Source organism: Cavia porcellus, unplaced genomic scaffold (assembly GCF_034190915.1).
Source record: "Cavia porcellus strain 051 isolate PalLab524CR breed Dunkin Hartley unplaced genomic scaffold, mCavPor4.1 scaffold_15, whole genome shotgun sequence".
NCBI lineage: Eukaryota > Metazoa > Chordata > Mammalia > Rodentia > Caviidae > Cavia > Cavia porcellus.
Genome location: NW_026947498.1, coordinates 43,086,190 through 43,103,828, shown reverse-complemented (window position 1 = coordinate 43,103,828; position 17,639 = coordinate 43,086,190). Strand labels below are relative to the sequence as shown.

At 31.3% G+C, this 17,639-nt stretch overlaps 1 protein-coding gene across 10 annotated transcripts in view; it reads right to left on the bottom strand.

Annotated features, from left to right (window-relative positions):
- Epha6 (EPH receptor A6) overlaps nucleotides 1-17,639 on the bottom strand; it is an 806,211-nt gene that overhangs the window by 689,125 nt on the left and 99,447 nt on the right. The window contains exon 3 of one of the 10 annotated variants that reach the window (XM_063224795.1): nucleotides 15,933-16,024. The exons of 8 other annotated variants lie outside the window; for them this stretch is intronic. In XM_063224795.1, coding sequence (XP_063080865.1) covers nucleotides 15,933-16,024 — 92 coding nt within the window. Of the gene's footprint in view, nucleotides 1-15,904; nucleotides 16,025-17,639 lie in introns of those variants that run through there. One more of the 10 variants, XM_063224797.1, reaches the window with a different exon arrangement.

Here is a 17,639-nt window from a genome sequence, read left to right as displayed (position 1 = left end):
AGTTAATAACATAAATCTGTTTTTCGCAGCAGAAAAATGAAGGCTCTGCATTTAAATGATAACTAGTTTCAGAAAATAAAACAAAAGGCAAAATGTATCATGTAAAGGTACATTTCTATTTCACTTTGGGCAACATAAAACTTTTTTATTAGTACTACAAAGATATTTAATAAAAAGCTATGAATTCAGTGATATATCTATAAGACAAGTGCTGAGACTAAGTCTTTTGAACAAATTTGTCATTTTTTGTAGATATTCATATTAATAAGTAATATTAATAAGACGAAAATATTATAGCAATAAGGATAAATGTCACTAAGAAGAATGACTATCCTATTTTGTTATCAAATATACATGAATATTAACTATTCTATAATATATTCCATTGGTATCACCAGAACTTGAGAGTTTTTTTCCTTTAATAAATTATTATCATGCTGTAAACACCAACTGGATATTTACAGGACTTTTATGATTACAAGATATTTATGTTAATTATTTAGTATTATGTTCAATAGTATGCATGTCATAGTAGGTTTTAGAGGAATTCACAAATATAGAAAGCATGGACAAATCTCAAAATTATATTGTTTGTTTCATGTGTGATAGTACAATTGTCTATTATCCTGTTTTTACAGGTAGGGATGCCGATTAAAAAAAGAATTGACTCATTTGAGTTTATTAAAGATACAAAATCATTATTAAATGTGTGTGAATAGTTCTGTTGATGCACATAAAGGCTTCTTAAAAATTAAAATAAATTTAGAATATAAGCTCAGTGAAGGTACAAAGTTTATCTTTCACTTCATTGCATCCATGTTACTAGGGAAATATAATATTATGATATTAGTAGAATCTTAGTATTTGCTGAATATACAATGAATCCTGGGTTTGAAATTTTTAAGTTGTGAATGCTTCCACTAATTGCAGGCTTAATTATTAGAAAATGTTAGGTTAATATAGGTTATTCAGATATTCCATTTAAAAATTTTAAGTAAGATATGAGAGATCATGAGTAGGTGGCAATACAAGTCAGCATTTGGAAATAAAAATTTATTATATAGCATAATTATAAAGACCATGAAAACAATACGGAAATTTAGCTGATGAAGTAACAGATTACTGGCAGTGACAAAAGTCATAAATTCTTTCCACTTCTGTTTTTATGCTTAACTCTCTCTCTCAGTGATGGCAAATCTTTTTGAGCTTTCAATGATACAAATAGCCTGCTATGGCGTATGTGCCAGAGGTTTGCCACTGTTGTATGATCTTTCATTACCTGATTTATATCCAAATCTGACTTCCTCGCTGAAGTTGAAACCCTTTTTGAAATGTTTACATACCAAACAGACATTTAAAATATGGCTGAAACAGATCTCTTGGTTCACACTGTCTTGTGTACCTCTTCCAATCTTACTCATCCCAGTAAATATAACCTTAATTTACCAGATAATAAAGGCTAATATTTAAGATAGCTCATTCATTTACTTTCCCTCCCTCATATCTGGCATGTTCAATAGCCGGGCAGACAGATTTTCTTACATAGCATGTACACAATTTATTAATTTGTTTTCATTTCTCTTGCTAATAATTTAGTTCAAGCTGCCATCACATTTTGTACTGGCATCACTGTAACTACCATTCAGAATCCCTCTACTTCCATTTTTGCCTCCTCATACTCCATTTAATATGATAGTAAAATAAAGTGACCTTTAAAACATAAGTTAGCTGGGGATTTAGCTCACTGGCATAAGTGCCTGTCTACCAGTGAGTTCCATCCCTGGTGCAAAAAAAAAAAAAAAAAAAAAAAAAAAAAAAAGTTAGACAATTACTATAAAGGATTCACCAATATAAAAATGAAAGTTAAATTTTAGCAATAGAAATAACCAATAAATGTGTACTTCATAATAATGGTTCGACCCATCCATTTCTCCAAGTTAGAAACAGAAATCCTAAAATAAATACTTCAAGATTAATATTGATGACAGCAGTCATCATGAATAATGAATATTTATTGAATAAGCACAATCATTACATAAATTTTTATACATCTTATCACCTACCTTGCTCCCAAAAATTTAAAGAGCTAATACTGTTGTTAACATTTGACATTTAAGAAAATTGAGTTTTAAGGAAGTTGAGCCACCATTCCAAAGTCAAAGAATGAGCAAATAAACTGGAAGTCAAAAATCTTATTAAACAATACACCATAGTAGAGCATAAAGACACTCCAAATATTCAATGAGTAGTTGAGGCCCCATGGGAAAGAAACTTACAACGTGTTTCTTTCTACTCTTCAGACAGGAGAATACTCTTGAAGCAGTTCTTATAACTATACAATTTCTTCTTGTGTTCTAATAATTTTGGTTTGGAGGAGATGTCATGTGCATGCCATCATTAGGATGCCTGTTGTTTTACTTAGGTTAAACATAAAGTTAACAAAAGTCGTTTTTCCAGCCTCCTTATTTTCTTAACTACTGAAAATTACATTGTGACTCGGCTGTTTTCTCCCAAGGACTGCTCTGTTTTCACATGCTCCATGGTGTATTGCTGGAAATTAACAAATGACTAAAACTTAACAATTCCTTTTGCTTTTCAGTTAAGGGTTCTTTTAGTCTCTAACATGGTTTGATAATGGATTATCTACATTGCAAAACAGACCAGTTTTAATAGAAGTAGGTCAAGCTTGCGTCTACATATATGTAAAGACTGCCAGATACTAGTGGCCCTGTTTTGTTCTTTATTTGGTTTGAATTTTCAAAATTACCTTGAGAAGCCTGTGTCTCATATAGAATATCCTTAGCCACTCAACACATGAACATTTAATTTTTCTCTTTATGTTATTTAAATGTCTACAACTTCATAGATTTCTCTCTGTTTAGGATCTCATGTTTTGATCCATGAATGCACTGCTGCTATTGCCCCAATTACCTACAATGGCTGCTTTTTAATACTTACTTATATTTGAAGTTTCTAAGTCTTTCTACACATTATTGTTGCTCTTCCCAGGGTATTTTAGTTAATTCCATAAGTCATTTGCTATATCCAAATATATTATTTTCATTACCATATTCTGTGTTTTTCTATGACTCTTAAATTTTTTTTTCTCCCTTACTATGGTGTGTATATTTTGACATTTTCCACTAAGCTTTATTTTCATTTCTGATACAAAAACAATTCTTCTAACAAATCAGTACACTCAATTCCCTTTATATAAAGTGTCTTCTATTTTGCCAGGAACTTATCTATGGAATTCTAAACTGTTTTGTGATGTTTGTGTATGTATCCTATTTTCATTCCAAAGCCGTAACACTTGACTGATTCATTGGAAAGAACATAAATGTCAACAGGGTTCACAATTTTCCTTACAACATCTGCAAATTCTGAGACTTGTATTTTAGCTTTGGTACTATTTGAAACAAATAATCAGCCCTTGTTTGGTCAGTCTAAAAAGCAGAAGTATCTGGGCACTCTTAAACTTCTAATTCTCAGGAAAAGTCCCTGAGGAGTACTTATCGTATCACTCAGGAGTAGCTATAATATCGCTGAGGTGCCCCCTCTAGAGCAATTTCTCAACAATGTTCTGGAAGAGAGAGGCATGTGATGGGAAGCTTTTCTTCTAATAACCAATCCTTACACTGCTTTTTTATGTGTCTGCATTGTTACTGATTTAGAATATTGTGGGATACACTTGTAAAGAGATTCATTCACATTGAATAATGCCTTAAACATATTTTTCATGTTTTTTTCTACATGATAAAACATTTTTCAGATTAAGCAACCTTTTAATACTGACCTGTTGAAACATTTGCGCAGGAATGAGGTAGGCATGTTTGCTCCACACTTCCTGAATATCGATTCATGAAACTATTAAAAAGATTGTGTTTAAAACATTTTTGCAGCTACCAGCAAACGATTCCTCTATTGATTTCTTCAAAACACTTTTATATCACACAAACCAGTTTGTATTTGGTTCCTACTTGTGAGTAATACTTCTCAAGTGACAACTGTTTTTTTAATTAAAATGCATTCAGCTGAAAAGTCATTAGCATAATGTATGAGAAGGTGGGAAAAATTGGACTTACTGACATAGATAATAAAGTGATTTTTTTTGCTTATAATATATTTTAATCATGGAATTCCATCTGTGGGGCCAAAATGAACATATTTTTAATATACAGTATCCCTTACACCCTGACTTTTAAAATTCTGCTGCTTCTAAACATGCATCAGCAGTGTGTATTTTTAAGATGATATAATTCCTTTTCAAAATCCACCTGAAAGTTTTAATAAGAGTGAAAAGAAAACACTAGCAAATAGACCAAACAGCATAATGGGACAGGAGACATGGATCCTCAGATCTTAATCCATGGTGTGTGACCCACTAAAGCTGAAGATACCTCTTGACTTTCCCTTGCTAAGCATATTAAATTGTGTCCTCCTGTTATGCTTCTGCTTAGTGAAAGGACAGGTCCACTGTAGCAACAAGGATGAAAATGGTTGCCAACCCATATCTCAGAGGAGGAAGTCCCACAGAATAAGGGAAATGCCTAAAAGAAATTACAGGACCCATGATTCCCTGAATAAGTACCAAGTTCTAGACCCCCTAAGGAAAGCAATAAAAACCAGTTCCACTCTTTTAAGTGACTAGTCTGACCATCAGCGGTAGTCTCTTTAGCCTCTTGTGCTAATGCCCCTTTCCTATATTCTTTTATATCCTAACTGCGAATAAATCTGTCCATGCCTCTGACTGAAACATTGTGAAATGCAATGAAAGTCAACAAACCTACTCTAGTGTTGGGGGCATGCTGAGGACTCCATCTTTTCTGTAGGGGCTCCTCCTCTGACTTCATTCAACTGCCATATAAATTTCATGATTTCCATTTGAGTTTAACAAAAATACTTGGCTGATCAGTCATAATAGAAGTATTGGTACAACTGCAAATAAATCTAACTTCTGTAATTTCAGAGAAAATTTTTCAAGTAACAAAAACTGCTTTCTTTTGCTTCCTTGGAAAATACGCATTACTGAATACCATATATCTTCCTTGCATAGGCACTGAAAAACCATAAATGGTAAAAATGAATAATAAGTCCATTTATAAGCAAAATTCACTCAAGTCATTCAAGAACTTATGTTCTGTCAAATGGTACTCTTGATGCAGGGCAAAATGTAAGACAAATTTTCTGCTTTCAAGGAATTTTACTTCTAGACAGGTTTTTAGATAGAAAATGAACGAAAAGGAACCAAATACCAGTTGTAAAAGTGCTACCAAGAAAAGTGGAGCCCCATAATGAGGGTGAGTAAATGAAGGAGGGGATCTTTCACATGAGATAATGGAGATCACGTCTCCCATGTACTGATACTTGAAATCTGACTGAGGTGGGTGCAAACCAACAAGATAGCTGGAAGAATTTGAAAGGAATAGGAAATAGTAGATTCAAAGGCCACAAGTTAAGAGCAAGCACAGTTTATCTGAGAAGTAGAACAGATGCAGCACACTAGAACTCATTATGCAAGAGTGAGAGTGGAAAAAAGGAAAAAAAAAGGAGTTCAAAGAAGTACCTAGGGAGGTAAGATTACTAGCACTATGGCGGACTATCTAGAAGATTTTGCTTTTTACTCTTAGGATTTCAATCCACTGTCAAGTTTAGTCATGAGGAATCAAAAGAGCTGCTTACATTTTAAGTGGATCATTCGGGTTGCTATCTGGGTAAAATAAGCTGAAGGAGGCAAGTGAAGAGGGATTTCAGTTAAGATGCTACCGAAAGAGAGCAGGTGAAAGGAGGCAGATCGTGGATTAGGATAGCTACAGTACGGATAAAGATTCTAGATAAACTTTAAGGCTGACCAGACAGGATTTGTTGATCCTGTAACAAATAAGCGAAAAAGAAGAAATATCAAGTATGCGATGGATTAGCACAAGCTGATATAGAAGGTTTCCTCTAGTAAATTGTCAGTTGTGATTTTTTAAAAGTCTGCAAAAAATGTGTATACTTTGCTAATTTTTATTTTCTAGAAAGGCCTGGATACATACAAAGATTGAACACAGGAAAATCTGTAGAACAGCACCATTTTTGCTGAAAAAAACCTGGAAACAGACCTAAGCTTCTCCCTTTAAGAAGACATAAGAGCTAGAAATTTTGACATTTCAGAGTCTTCAATATTAGCAGAATATGCTAGCATGTACTATGTAATTTTTAAAGCACATGTAAGGCCTTTCTCTTTGGCAGAAAGAAGAGATGATAAAATGTATGGTGAGTTTCTAAATTAGAAGTATATGTAATTCTGATAAATGACTTGTAATTTCCAACACTATCAGTACTATATGAATTTATAAATACAACTTTTCAATATTTAGGACATTAGAAATATAAATCTTATCATTTGCATTTTTTCAATGACATAGATACTAAATTAAATTTCCAAATGTGATTTTTTTTAATTTTAAAAAATACATTTGATTATTACACAAGAGCATACAGTCAATACATTAATGTCATGGTATGGTTAAAAAAAGATGGGTTGTGGAAAAACAAGAAATTCTTGAGTTGATAAACTGTCCTTGATATTGGGGTAATAAAAAGTAACTTTAGAAGAAACATTCTTGGCCAGGCACTGTGCTGAGTAGTTGTAGGCCATTAAAAGGATCCCATCACAGCTTTTCTATCCTGTTGTACGAGAAGGTTTAGAGGAGTACGCATAGCAACAACAGTCTCTTGCTGGTACATCGTGGAACCCGAGAACAAGCACCCCTGCCTTGACGAGAAAGTATTAAGTTTTCTAAGAATTTCTGCTGTCAGGATTAGACCTACCCTTTTTTTTTTTCTTTTTTCTTTCTTTTTTTTTTTTTTTATCTTTGGCTCTAATTGCACACACTATAGTTTCCTAGACTGCTGAGAAACAGTATGCTGGCTCTTATGTCTTTCTTCTTTTCCAAAGACCATTTTACGTTATATGACTATCACAAGTCATGTTCTATCATAAATATCTTGATATCAAGGACTGTTGCCTAAATACTTTTAACCAACATTAAGAAACTGGGTTAAAAAACAAGTCCTGTGCAAACACTATCAATTTACCAAATAACTTAATTCTCATTAGAATAAAAGATTTCTTTATGTAACAAATGGGAAATAATGTGGGTGAAAACAGAAAATTAAATCATGTGATAGATTAAAAACAGAACTAGATAGAACAGAATTTCGGGAACTAGGATCTTGTTTAAAAAGGCAATATTGACCATGTTGGAGGAACTTTGTCTTCTATCAGATAGTCTCTTACTTTTTACTTAAAAAGAGATTGCAATTGGCAAAGCATATAAACAGTAAGTAATGAAGTTTTTCACTAATTTAACTGCCAACACTGAATACCAGTTCTCTCTCTCTCTTTTTTTTTTTTTTTTTTTTTTTTTGTCTTTTTCATTTTTATTGGTACCGGGGATCGATCTCACGACTGCCTGCTTGCAAGGCAGGAACTTACGCCGCTGAGCTAAATCCCCAGCCCCTGAACCAATTCTTAGCTAATAGAATAAAAAAGTTATCACTAAAATATACTTCAAAAAAGAAAAAAAACTGAAAAAATTAAAACTGAAACTGAGTTCAAATACAAGAAAATGATATTTAGCTACCAGTACTTAATTCTCTTAAATTACTGCTTACAGCAAAAATATTTCAATGTTTAATAATTAAGATGCAGCTAGATGAATTAGATATCATTAGAAAATTAACGTATCATTATAGAGAATGGGAATTATAGTGTTCCTATAGCAATATAGATTTATTATCTAAGAACTGGATGAAATTGGACTTGGATATCTACATTGAAACAGTAATCTTAAAATTGACCTTACAGATTCAAGAGCATTAAGAGTTAAGGAGCAATAATTTATTAAGGAGTGTGAGAATCTTAGATTACTTCTATTGAATAATGATGATTTATTTCTCTTCAGATTCCATTATTGTTTTAATTTTAAAATTCCAATTATCGAAATCATTTTTCCATGAAGGAATGTATTACAACCAAAAGAAAAAATCAGGGACCTTGATTTCAAGAGTTACTTTATAAAGAAAAGAATTATCAACAATTCATGTACTCAGGGCAGTAAGGCACAAAGGTCATACAGCATTGTACACAGGATACCACGGGTACCCAGAAGTATGTCTACCTATGAGATAATAGAGTTTATATGCAAAAGCATAGAGTTAGTATCCCAACTATGGTATGAGTAGTTTTGGGCAGGAGAAGAACTAGAAAATGAAAGAATATGTTATAGGTATAGAGAACAATATTAGAAATTATGCCTACAGGATACTGAGATGTTGCCTTGACTGGAACGTGAGACAAATAGGGGAGAATGATAGAAAACTGTAAAAACAGGCATACACTATAGGTATGGAGGTTTCCAGAAATATTCAAGATTTGTGAATCATAGTCACTTGTTCTGACAAGTCATGGAAAGTTTTTAAAATGGGTGCCCCTTTATTATTAGAAAATATTACATGAAAAGGATATGTTTTAAGGAAAATGAAAAACACAAATGCTTTAACACTAAGAGTATTGAATGTGAAGACACAAGAATTTTAATGTAAAGATTCAAATTTTCAGGAGTTCTCTTTGATCTCCTTTTTGAGAGTACTGCGGTTTTCAATGTAAAAGTCTTGCTAGACTGATTCTTAAGTATTTCATTTTACTTGGAGCTACTGTAAAACTTGTGGTTTCACTAATTCTCTCTCAATGATTTTGTTATTTGTGTTCAGGGATACTATTGATTTTAAGTGCTTATTTTGTATCTTGTTGCATTACTAAATTTGGTTATTAAATCTAGTAGTCTCTTGGTGGAGGTTTTTGGGTTTTCTACATAGAGGATACTACGCAAAACCAGTACAGCCCAACCATTATGCAGATTTATTACAATCTCAATGAAAATACTAACAGTATACCTCACAGGACTAGGGAAAACAATCCAAAAATTCATTTGGAACCAGAGGAGAACTAGATTAGCAAAAGCAATTCTGAGCAACAAAGGCAAGACAGGGGACATCAAAACCTCATATCTGAAGTCCTACTATAAAGCCACCATGATAAACAGCACAGTACTGGCAATAAACATAAAAAATAAATGAAACACAGACAAGGCAAAACAAAACAAAACAAAACAAGACAAAAACTCTGATATTAAAACCAGAAAATGATCCAACCAAAAAAAGAGAACTACAAGTCAATCTCCCCCAGGAACACAGAAGCAAAAATCCTCAATAAGAAACTAGCAAACAATGAGCATATCATCAATAAAATAGTACACTATGACCAAGAGGGCTTCATCCCAGGAATCAGGGATGGTCTGGCATATGCAAATCAGTGAATGAAATAAGCCATATCAATAGAGTGAAAGACAAAAACCACATGATTATCTCAATAGATGCAGAAAAAACTTTCAACAAAGTTTATCAAAGTATCAAGTCTGACACTTATTAATGATAAAACCTCTACAGAAAATTGGAATTGATGATATTTACCTCAATCTCTTAAAAGCCATTTATGACAAAATGGACAAAAACACGTCACGTGGTATTTTTATATAATGGAGTACTACTCAGCTATAAATAAGGATAAACTTGAGACATTTATAGGGAAATGGATGCAACTTAAGACTATATTAAGTGAAATAAATCACACTCACATGGGTAAACATCATATTGTCTCCTTGGTGTGAGAAACTGAGAAAGTAAGTATGGTCTAAAATGAATAATAGATACTGTGCAATGTAAAGAAATTGTTAAAAGGAATTAAAAAGGGAAAAAGAAAAAAAAAGGGAAAAGAGCAAAAAATATGTTTGTTATACTATTAGTGTTTCTTAATTCATAGAAATGGAAGGTTTGTGCTAATACCAATTGGAGAATTTTTTATGGCCTTAGCTTGTACTCTGATTACCTGCTTTAAAGTTAATCATATGTAATGAATTAACTATTGTTGTTCTTCTATCATTTTGTTATGAAATTTAGTTTTACCTTTTTCCATAAAACAAAACAAAACAGACCTGAAGATTAATGGAAGAGAATAGAATTGTAAAAACAATGCCAAACATTCTCAGCCATGCTATCATTGACAAAGAGGCCAAATATCTTCACTGAAAGAAAGCCTCTTTAATAAATGGTGGTGGGGGCCAGGGATTTAGCTCAGTGGCTTATGCTTGGCAAGCTTGAAGTTGTGAGTTCAATCCCCAGTACCTAAGTAAATAAATAAATGAATGGTGGTGGGAAAACTGGCTTCCCACATGCTGAAGTTTAAGCACAGTCCCATCTCATTCATCACGTATGAAACTAAAATCAAAACGGATCAAAGAGCTAAATATTAAAACAGAAGCAATCGAGTAGAAGATAAAATGGGTAAAACTTTTGAAGACTAAGGTGGAAACAAAGACGTTATGAACAAAACTCGAATTGCACAGGAAATACTACAAAGAATCAACAACCGCATGGTAACAAGCTTTTACACAGCAAAAAAAATTGCCAACAGAGTAGCGACAACCTACAGAATGGGACAACATGTTATCAGCTATTCTTCAGACAAAAAAATAATATCAAGATCATATAAAGAATAAAAAAAAACCTAGGTTCCCCAGATTTAAAGACCCAATCCAAAAATGGCTATCTGAAATGAATAGACACTTCTCAGCCTAGATGCCCATCTACAGATAAATGGATAAAGAAAATGTAATTTTCATATACAACAGTATTACGCTACCACAAAGAAGAATATATTAGAGACATTTTAGGTAAATGGATACACTTTGAGAACATAATATTAAGTAAAACTAATCACACAAACATGTTTTAATATTGTATTTCTCTACTGTGAGAAATAAGAACCCAAATTGATGAAAGATACTAGCAAAGAGGAAGAAAATGTTCAAATGGGAAAAGGAACAAGTGGGGAGGGAAAAGAGAGGAAGAGGAATAAAAACGAAAACGGAAGTGAAACAATAAAAAAGAAGTTTTGTAAAGGGATAGGGGAAGGAGGATTGAAGGGAAGGGAGCATTATGAGTAAAAAGGAACCGAGATACAGCTCGCACAGGTACAGTTCCATATGGTGAACGTAATTATTATGTATGTCAAAAAGGTACCCATAAAATTAATGTTAAAAGCAATACAAAAATCTGAATTTTTAGAAATCAATTAAGATTATGGTGCAGCTCCTCAGATAAGAGTTCTATGATGCATCAACTATTCTGGAAAACATAGGAAGTGCGCACTAGCCACAAATGAGATGTCTCCAAGGAGGTGCATATAAATGACAGGAAAAGTGGGACAAGCAGTAAAAATACCAGCTAAAGATAGAAAATAAATAAAATTTAAAACCCTATTTGCTTTTAGACAAAGAAAATAGCTCCCCCACATACATCTTTTCCCTCATTTTAGTATTTCTCTGTTTTTTTAACTGTTACCTTATTTTAACAAGGTATCAGTGGCTTACAGTTCCTAATAAATATATAGGTTTAATTTCATGTGCTAGAAAATCCTATATTGTACCATTACATGCACATCTTATAAAATAATTTATTAATGCAATTTTACAAAGTCATTAATTATTATTGACCTAACTTAAAAAAAATAAAGAAATTAATGAATAAGTAATGTGCCCAAAATTAGACAGCTTATAAATGATGAACGATGCTTTTAAATTCATAACCTTTTTCTCAATGACTACATTATACTGCCTGAGCACAGAATATTTTCTATTACCATTAATTCCTCTTGTCATATCATTTTCATTTTATTAATTTCAGTTAAATTTCATAGGAGAGTAACTTTCCAAAAAAAGTGCAGAGCCTCTGATAATTCTCTAACAATCAGCTGGGATAGACTCTTGTTTACCTTGAATTTGGTCTACTTTTATAAATCAGCCACAGTGTTCTTAAATTTAATTTAACAACCGAATGCAACAGAAACAAAAGCCCTTATTTAAAACCAGGTTTATTTATGATTATGAAAAAAAAAAGTAAGACTCACAAAAAACACTACAAATGGTAACAGGCAAAAGCACAGCAGTGACTCTAAACAATGGCTTCTAAATGTCTCAGTCACTCAAAATTTAAAAAGGCATAGTTAAAAGAGGGCACAGAGGGAGGATGAGGCCAACCAGTTTCTAGGAATCAGCCTGTGCTGGGGCTCTTATTCTTGTAAACCTGCTATTCTCTATTGCATGAATATTGGTCAATTACCACAAAGTACCCTATGTCAAAAATGAAATATAAGTGTTTGCTTCAATAAGTAGTAACCTGGCCATATTTGTGCTGATTTTGTATATGTTCTATACTTATCATTTTCTTCAACTCATAGTTGAAGACTTCTCTGAACATGGAAGAAAGATCACTAACCTGATATCAATTCCTTTCCCTCCACAAACTTATTTTAAAGTATTAAATTAATTTTCATTTCTTTCTTTATTTTTTGTATCAGGGATGAAACTCATGATCTCGCACTTGCCAGGCAGATGTTGTGCTGCTGAGCTAAATCTCCTGTCCTTATTCATTTTTTTAAAATGAAATAACATTTTAGTATTTGTTATTTTTTATAAAATTGATTGCCTTTTAAATTACCATATATTTCTTATCCTATATCCTACTATATTTCCCTTTAAGGAAATTCCCTTTAGGGAAATATAGTAACATCATTTAGATTAGTACTTTCCTAAAGATTAAACAATGCACTAAATTGTGAAATCTATTTAAAATAAACCAAATTCTATCAAAGTATGACACTAATTGCAACAGAATAAAAGCTAAATATGCACAAAAAGGTGCAGTATTTTTACGTGAGAGTTAACAAGCAACTTCAAGTTACTTGAATACTTATAGAACATATAAAAGCAAGGAAAGGATATACAAAAAATTTACAAAGCAGTCTATTTTGGAATGATACTACTTTAAAATATATAAATTTAAATTTTACCAAAGCATAAATAAAGCTTCCAGGTTTTGCCCTCACACTTATTAAAGTGGTTGGGAAAATATTCAAAACATATACAGGTGTCCATTTTTTAAATTACAAGTATATCAGAAGATGGAATATTATTCAGTGCCAAAATTGGTATGAGGTGTTATGCCATGGTAAGACATCAGGAAAACAGAAATGCACATTTCAAAGTGACAGACGCCAATATAAAAAGGCAACATCTATTGTATGAGTTTAGCTATATGATATTCTGGAAACAGTAAAACTATCAGGAATCAGAAAAAACCAGTAGTTGCTAGAGATTAAGTAGGGGAGAGGGATGAAAAACCAGATAATAGTTTCTCGCAAAACAACGGAACTCTACATAGTAACACAATGGTCGATAGCTTTATAAATTTATCCATATCCACAGAATGCAATGAATTCCAATGTAAACTATGAATTCTAAACAATAATGATGTGCCAAAGTAGGCTCATAATTTGTAAAGAAAAGAAAAATATATAGATATATATTCCATTCTTGTGAGAAATTTTGAAATAGGAGCCACTGCATCAAAGCATAGGCTATGACTTTTCATTTACGAATCTGATATGATTATGTGCACATGTATATGCACAAGCCCTCATAATGTACATGTATGTACACACAAATGCATGTGTATATACACATATATACATATATACAAACAAATTTATTCTCTATTATGAGACAAAGTGAGTGAGCTGAACTATATTATCTCTTGGCCACTGGATGGTTTCTAAGGGACTACAGACTTATAACCTGTCTGGAGTTTTGCTTTATCCACTGAGCAGGTGTCTGGGGCAATATAGTTTATCTCTATATATCACTACCCCTGAAGCTAATCTATTTATAACAAGTTATTTTACTGAAAATAGCTTTAACACAATTCCTGAAATTATTGATCAACAGGTTAATGACGCTAGTTTTTCTATATTTCAACTTGTTAGAAAATTATGCTCATTTGCCCACTTTTCCTCTAACAACTTCTGCCTTGCTTCTTGCTGTCTTGTTTCTTTCCAGTTTCGTTAGTCCATACCATAACTATGGAATCTAGAGCAGTCAAACTGTTAATGAGTCTTCAGTATATAAAGAAATTTACATCATCATTTATATTTAAATGACTGATAAATGGACAGTGCAGTCTCACTGTTTATCTAATACAATATAACGTTATTGATTTTTAAAATCTGTTTGGATGACTATTCTAGGTCTATTCACATCAAGAATGGTTTTCCATTTTTGTTTCCTAGATTTTAGGAGATGGACACAAAAATATCTTTGAGTTAATGAATATAAATTGTTATGAAATGATGACATATTTTCAAAAAAGTCAATGAAGCACATTTTTAACAAAGTACTTGCTTCTAATTCTACATTTAGCTCAGTTAACAAATATCAGAAGCAGATAATCATTGAAAATCAACTTATCATGGCTCATGACAGGCTTCAATATAAACGACATATTGAAATACCATTACCTCTCTCAGAGTATAATTTAATGCTAAAGAAGTAAAAATAAAATATACCCACCTAAGCAATAATTGCACTATAAATGTGATAAAAGCTATATAAACAAGCACAGATTACTATCAAGTTTTGTGTTTAAAATGTCCTAAAGTTTAAAGTGACCTGCTTTTATCATATAGACAGACATGTAATATTTTAACATAAGCTTTTACATATATGCAAAGTTAATTATTAATTTGTATGTACCTATTATTTCAGATTTTAAAATATCAAAAGTAGTTTCTATTACTTTCCTTGATTCTCTTATTTAAAATGCCAACTGTATTAATTAGTTTTTAAATCTCCATAGTCAAAATTAAATTTATTTTTACATTTTTCATGCTAATAAATCTCAGTTATTTCTATTCATTTAAATCTTCATACATTTTTACTGTCTGTCCTAAATACATTATTTATGCTTGTAGTTATTTTATGTAACTATTCATAAACTTGCTAACACTTTTCTCTATTACAATGCATTTCAACATTCAGAATGGAGATTTGATATATTTTCAAAAGCAAGCAAAATCTGAAATGTATGCTTTGATACTGTGACTTGAGCAACTATCTCTAAGATGATAATGTATAATCTATTAACTGGTGATTTCTTACTATTTGTTTGTTTTTTTGTTTTTTGTTCGTAGTTCTGTGTTACTTGTACCCTTACACCGCTTTGTTTTGTTTTTTCTCTTTTTCCTTTTAAATAAAATTAAAAAAAAAAAAAGAAATGTCGGTTTTCAGATTAGTCTCTAGGACAAAAAGTGCCCCTTCAGCAGGGTTATAGCTTAGTGGCACAGCTCCTGCTTCGCAAGCATGAGGTCATGAGTTTAGTTCCCAGAAGTCAAAAAAAAAAAAAAAAAAAAAAAAAACAAAACATAAAAAGTTCCCTTTCAAAGTTATTTTGATGATTATTTTCAAGTCTCTGAGTTAAAAACTAAATAACAAATAAATATTACTTTTAAAAGTTCACTGAAAATCAAAAGCAACAAGTTATTTTGTCCTGCAGGTATAGAGCAAAGAAAATATAGAAATCTACTATCATCACATATTATACACAGAAAAGTTTCAGAAATTTGATTAAAATGTTATCATTTATAGCAACTCTACAATCTAATATTATAATGGATCCATAACGGTTTGATGTTCTTTTTGCATAATACAGACACATGTTTTTTAATCAGATAATTTTGCATGCCTTAAACCATTGTACTTCATTTTTGATAATCCATCCTTTGCCATTGATATTTATAAAAAAAAAAAAAAACAAGAAAACTAATGTTAAATTCAAACTACAATGTGGACTTTTTAACTTATTCAAATTTGGGGTCTACAAAAACAAACTGTTACAGAAAAAGAATCTTGCTACTTAAAATATATGTTATACATGAATATGCTGCTTTCCTAGAAACTTTTCCAACCTGGCTCCTATGGAGCTGCGGCATGTACCTCCAGAGCAGAAGTAACATCAGGGTCTGCTGAGGCCGTCTCTTCAGTGCCTTCTTGAATTTTCCCCCCTTTTAGCAGTGTTGAAAATAGGTCTGGAAAAGCATAGGAAATCTATATCAAATTTTCCTTAGGAGGTTTTTGTCCATGCTGTTTTAGTAAACTTTTTGTGGTGAAGGTGCTATATGGTATGACGTTGAATATTCATTTTTAATAATGAGTTTCCCATGTCAAATTAACAATATCCTCATGAAAAATATAATTACATTATACTGATCCAAATTAGAATATATTTGAAAATATGTATGTGTATAAATTCATTCTTAGAACTACACATACATATAAACAATGTATAAGGAATGTTGAATTATTTAGGTATTCTTTATACAAAACGAAGTATGATACTTCAGAACAAACTGAGACTTTGATATACTACATTTAAAGGTGAAAAAAAAATTTTAAATTTAAATTTTTATGCTATGTAATTTAGAAAACAGGAAATGAATTTTCTTATACGAATTATTTTGATGTGTACTACAAAAAGACAACAGTCCTATCTTATCTATCTACTGTATGTGTTTTCATGTATATGCTAATCCAAAATTAAAATATCACTAATATTTTAATCTAGAATTTAAAAAGTTAATATTGTACCATGAAGCTATACTTGATAATCAGTTGGTTCAAATAATCAACATAGTTATTGGAAACACAAATATATATTTTGAATTTACTTTTCCCTAATACAGTTTTTTCTAAAGTATATAAAGATGTTTTTAATATGAGCACTGTCTTCAGGTTTAATGAAAAAGAACCTGCTAAAACAGTAACTATTCATCTAAACCTTACTGTTTCTAGATCATACTTGTACAAGACTTAAGTAAACACTAGAGAACAGATACTACTTAATGAAAGTGGATATAATTTAAAAATGATATCACTCCCTATTTTCTACTCCTAGTATATTAAACATAAACAAAAATGTTAAATTTTATAATGCTAGGAACAAAGAAGATTCACAGCTAGTGTAAAGAACATTTTAGTTTTTAACTAAATTTTCATGTTAGCATTGATTCTTTCATGGTAATTAATTTGTAAATTATCATCTTACTTTCATTTAGTTTTGTCACTTTTCCCTCTTATAATTTTACATAAACTTCACTAATACTTTAAATTACTATAAAATGATGCAAATATTTTAAAGTAATTTTAATATCTCCTCTATTCACTTACCATATGGCTGTTACTCCATCACATACAGAGAAAAAGTACAGCTATTGAAAAATGTGGGTTACCTAATAAAGCACAAATTAATAGGAGTGTCTGTTTATGTTTATATATAATTTTGTCTGATCACTGAAAAACTCTGGATTTAATTATTTCAAAACCATGGATAATAATATGTGAGAGCATGTTGAAAAATTGGTTCTGATAAATGAATTACCAGTTACAGGAATGATAATTTACAACTAAAATTATAAATCTGAAATGTGTTAATTTAATTTTCTTAATATTATGGCAGAATACAATTAAATTAAAATTCACCATTAAGAATAAACTCTAAAAACAGAAATATAAACTAAAGTGGTAATGAAGGACAAGAGGAAAGAAACTGTAAAAAGCATCAGATCATTAAAGTTAAAAACAAAGTAGCCAAAGTAACAGTATTATATTTACATACAACCTTTGTGAATTAAATAAAAGCGAATT